Below are 4156 nucleotides of genomic sequence, written 5' to 3' on the forward strand. Positions count from 1 at the left end.
CCAATGGGTGCATTTAGTGCTGTACGGTGCCGCGTCGAGCACTTTGACAACCGCTCCTTTGGCGTCTCGCCCGCCGAGGCTGCGGCGATGGACCCGCAGCAGCGGCTCTTCCTCGAGGTGGGCTACGCGGCGCTGCACGGCGCGGGCGAGCGGCGCGCGAGCCTGCTCGGCGGCGACGCGGGCGTCTTCCTCGGCATCGAGCGGCCCGACTGGGCGCTGCTCGCCTCCCTCAGGCCGGCGGGCGCCGCAACCTCCGCCTACGCGGTCACCGGAGACACCATCTCCATCGCCTGCGGCCGCGTCTCCTTTGCACTTGGGCTGCAGGGGCCTTGCATGAGCGTCGATGCGGCCTGCGCGTCGGGCCTCGTGGCGCTGCACAGTGCGGCGCTGGCGGCGGCTGGCGGCGAGTGCGGCCTGTCGCTCGCCGGCGCGGTCAGCCTCAAGCTGTCCCCGCTGCCCTTCTTTGGCACCGCCGCCGCGGGGATGCTCTCTGTCGACGGGCGGTGCAAGACGTTCGACGCGCGAGCCAACGGGTACGTCCGCTCCGAGGCGGCCGCCGCGCTCGTGCTGCGAGGCGCGGCGGCGAGCCAGGCCGGGCTCGCGATGCGCGGGAGCGCGGTGCGGCAGGACGGGCGCAGCGCGAGCCTGACGGCGCCCAACGGGTCGGCGCAGCGCGCCCTGCTCCTCGCGGCGCTCGGCAAGGCGGCGAGCGAGGCGGCGGCGGTGGGTGGCGTCGAGGCGCACGGCACCGGCACGCCCCTCGGCGACCCCACCGAGGCGGGCTCCCTCGCCGCGGCGCTGGGAGGCGCGGGCGGCGGGGCTCTCTGCCTCGGGACGCACAAGGCGAATGCGGGCCACGCCGAGCCGGTGTCGGGGCTGCTTGGGCTGGCCAAGGCGGCGGCGGCGGCGGGCTGCTCGACGTGGCTGGGCAACGCGCAGCTGCGGTCGCTCAACCCGCTCGTGGGCGAGCGGCTCGGCGCCGCGGCGCGGCCGACGGTGCTGCCGACGCAGGGGCTGGCACGGCGGGCAGGGGGAGGGGAGGGCGTGGTCGGGGTGAGCTCGTTTGGGTACAGCGGCACCATCGCCCACGCCGTGCTCGAGGGGCGGCCCCCCATCAGAAGCGCGAGCGGTGCCGCGCCGGCGCCACTCTGCTACAAGCGACGCCGCTTCGCGTGGCGCGAGGCTGCTCCAAGCGCCGAGGCGGCTGCTGCGAGTGTAGAGGCTGCTGCTAGCTCTCACAGCTACGTCATCAAGTTCGTCCCGCTCATCGCTGCCCCGGCTGCTACACTGCCCACGCTCGTCCTCGGCGCCCGCGCCAGGCCGGTCATCTCATTCCCAACCGCGCCTCTGCCGCTCGAGGCCGCCGCCGCCGCCGTCGCGCTCGCCACCGCCTCCAAGGCCTCGGCGCTGCCGGCGGTCGAGGCGGGCCTCCGCTTCGTGCTCTCGCAGCCCGCCTCGCAGCCTCTCCCTGCGTGGCTGCTCAGCAGCGGCGGATCGCAGCCCTGCAGCCCCGCCGCACGCGTGTGCCCCTCGCACGCCGGCCTGCTCGGCCTCGCCCGCACGGCGAGAGCCGAGGCGCCGGGCAGCAGCCTCTCGCACATCGACGGCTGCGGGCTCTCGGCGGCGGAGCTGGTGGCGGCGGCCTCGGCGCTGCCGCCGACCGAGCCGGAGGCCGTGGCTGGCAATGGCGGGGCGAAGGTGCCGCGGCTGAGCCGCCTCGACGCGCCGCCAGAGGGCTCGAGCGGCGTGGGTGGCCTCCAGCTGCTGACGGGCGGCACAGGCGGCGTCGGCCTGCTCGTCGCCAAGTGGCTCGGCGATCGAGGGGCGGCGGGCTTGGTCCTCGCCTCTCGGGGCGGGCGGGTGGCGCCGGCAGAGAGCGCTCGCCTCGCCTCGCTGGCTGGCTGCGCCGTGCGGGCAGCGGTGTGCGATGCGGCCGAGGAGGCGGACGTGCGGCGCTTGGTTGCTTGGGCGTCTGCTGGCGGCGACGGGGCGCGGCTCGCTGGCGTGTGGCACGCGGCGGGGGTGGAGAATGCCAGCATGCTCCGCTCGCAGACGGCGCAGGCGTTCCGGCGCGTGTACGCTCCCAAGGCGGTCGGCGGCTGGGGCCTGCAGCGAGCGAGCGCCGCCTCACCGCTCGACGCGTGCGTGCTCTTCTCGTCCATCTCCGCCCTCATCGCAGGCGGCCAGGCCAGCTACTCGGCTGCCAACTGCAGCCTCGACGCCACGAGCGCGCTGCGGCGTGCTGGCGGCCTCGCCTCCTCGTCGGTGCAGTGGGGCCCGTGGGGCGAGGTTGGCATGGCAGGAGCGGAGGCTGCTAGTGCTCAACTTAAGGCGAGAGGCTACGGCCTGATCACCATGGCCGAGGCTGCCCCGGCCCTGGCGGCGTCCCTCGGCGCCGCCGGCCCCGCGGTGCAGATGCTGCTCCTCGTCGACTGGCGCCGCTTCTTCGGCGTGCTCCCGGTCGTGCCAACGGCGCTCTCCGCCTTTGCGCCATCGCATTCAGCCGCCGCCGCCGCCGCCGTGATGCCAGCGGTGGAGAGCGAGATGGGCAGGGCGCTCTCGCGGCTGCCTCCCGCGGCGCGCCAGCCGCACGTCGAGGCGGCCGTGCTATCGGTGCTTGAGGACCTCACCGGCGGGGGCGGCCTCACCGCCGACACGCCGCTCATGGAGGCGGGCATCGACTCGCTCGGCGCTACAGAGGCCGTGAGCCGCCTCCGAGAGGCCACGGGCGCCGACCTCGCGCCGACGCTCTTCTTTGACCAGCCGTCGGCCCGCGCCATCGCGGCGCACGTGGTGGGGCGGCTCTCTGGGACAGAGGCTCAAGCGGCCCTCGAGGCTGCATCCTTTGACTCGCTGTTGTCGGCCAGGAGACAGCCCGGTGTCACAGACTTCATGCTAGCAAAGGAGCAGCGAGACTCTCTCGCCTCCCGTGAGGACAAACATATGCTGTGGCAGACGCTGCAAGGGGATCGACGGTTGGAGAAGGTTGCCATGTGGTCATGGCGAAACTCGTCGCCAGGGAGCGGGATCACCCGTGGAGGTGCCGTGGTTCATCTCGGCGACGAGCTCAATGGTAATGTGCATTTGATACACGGTGGCTTCACGGCGGCTTTGCTCGACACTCTCTTCGGGTGGATCGCAATCACCGAGCGAGAAGCACAGGGGCTGCCTTCCAATGCACTGGCCTTCACGGCCAACCTCAACGTCAACTACCGCATGCCGATGACTGATCGAGCAGCCTACTATGTGGAGCTGGAGGCGGAGAGTTTCGAAAAGGGCAAGGAGGTCTACTTGAAGGCGACTATTTTCGACGCTCAAGGGCGCGTCGTAGCCGACGGCACCTCGCTCTTCATCGTGTAGCTGCCAAAGCCCGCAAAGCTGTGATGGTGGGCTCAGGGTGTGATGCCCATACTGAGTGGGAGACTGATTTTGCCGTGCCAGCCGGGGTGGCATGGATGGCACTCGAATTGTTCGGTGGTACCGCGAAATCGTGCCTCTTTTGGTGGTACTTTGTCGAACCTGTGTGCCGTGCGACGGAGTTGTTTTTGTTGAATTCTAAAATCGTGTTAGTACCAGCACGTGCCATGCGCGCCAGTGTCGAGCCCGTCTGCTGCGAGCGGGAGAGAGTTGTACTTTTTTATTTTTTTGTTAATAATACAAACCGATGGTCCCTTGTCGCAGTCACACACACGTACACGCCACACCGCCGTCAGGGGCGGGGAACCCGCAATTTGAGATGCTGAGGCATCTGAAATTGCCCGATACGATTTCCATTCTAATTTCGATTGCCTCGAGCATCCCAAGATGCATGAAGCAATTCAGGATGCGCGCGCATCCTGAATTGCTTCGCGCATCCTGAATTGCTTCATGCATCTTGGGATGCCTGAGGCAACCAAAGATGTCCACGACATCCCTGATTGAGCCATTACATCCTGAGATGCTGGCCGGAGGGCGCTGCATCTCAGGATGGCTGAATTGGCGTCGCCATCCCCGAGATGTGGCAAGCATTTTCAAATGGATATTTTAACCTCAGATAAATAAGACAATCCAGAATGCGCGCGATGTGCGACGAGGCCTAATAGTCCGCAGCGCCCCCAATGGTGCGCCGCATGGAGGGCGAGCTCTCCCTCTCCCTCTCCCTCTCGTCTACGTATCT

At 69.1% G+C, this 4156-nt stretch overlaps 1 protein-coding gene across 1 annotated transcript; it reads left to right on the forward strand.

Annotated features, from left to right (window-relative positions):
* Positions 1–2415: 2415 nt before the first annotated feature.
* On the forward strand, positions 2416–3360 carry EMIHUDRAFT_232891 (hypothetical protein; the record flags this gene model as incomplete). Its single annotated transcript, XM_005782751.1, has 1 exon — positions 2416–3360. The coding sequence occupies one exon, from the start codon at positions 2416–2418 to the stop codon at positions 3358–3360; it is 945 nt and encodes a 314-aa protein (XP_005782808.1).
* Between the last annotated feature and the right edge of the window lie 796 nt (positions 3361–4156).

The sequence above is a fragment of the Emiliania huxleyi genome (genome assembly GCF_000372725.1).
Source record: "Emiliania huxleyi CCMP1516 chromosome Unknown EMIHUscaffold_186, whole genome shotgun sequence".
Classification (NCBI taxonomy): Eukaryota; Haptophyta; order Isochrysidales; family Noelaerhabdaceae; genus Emiliania; species Emiliania huxleyi.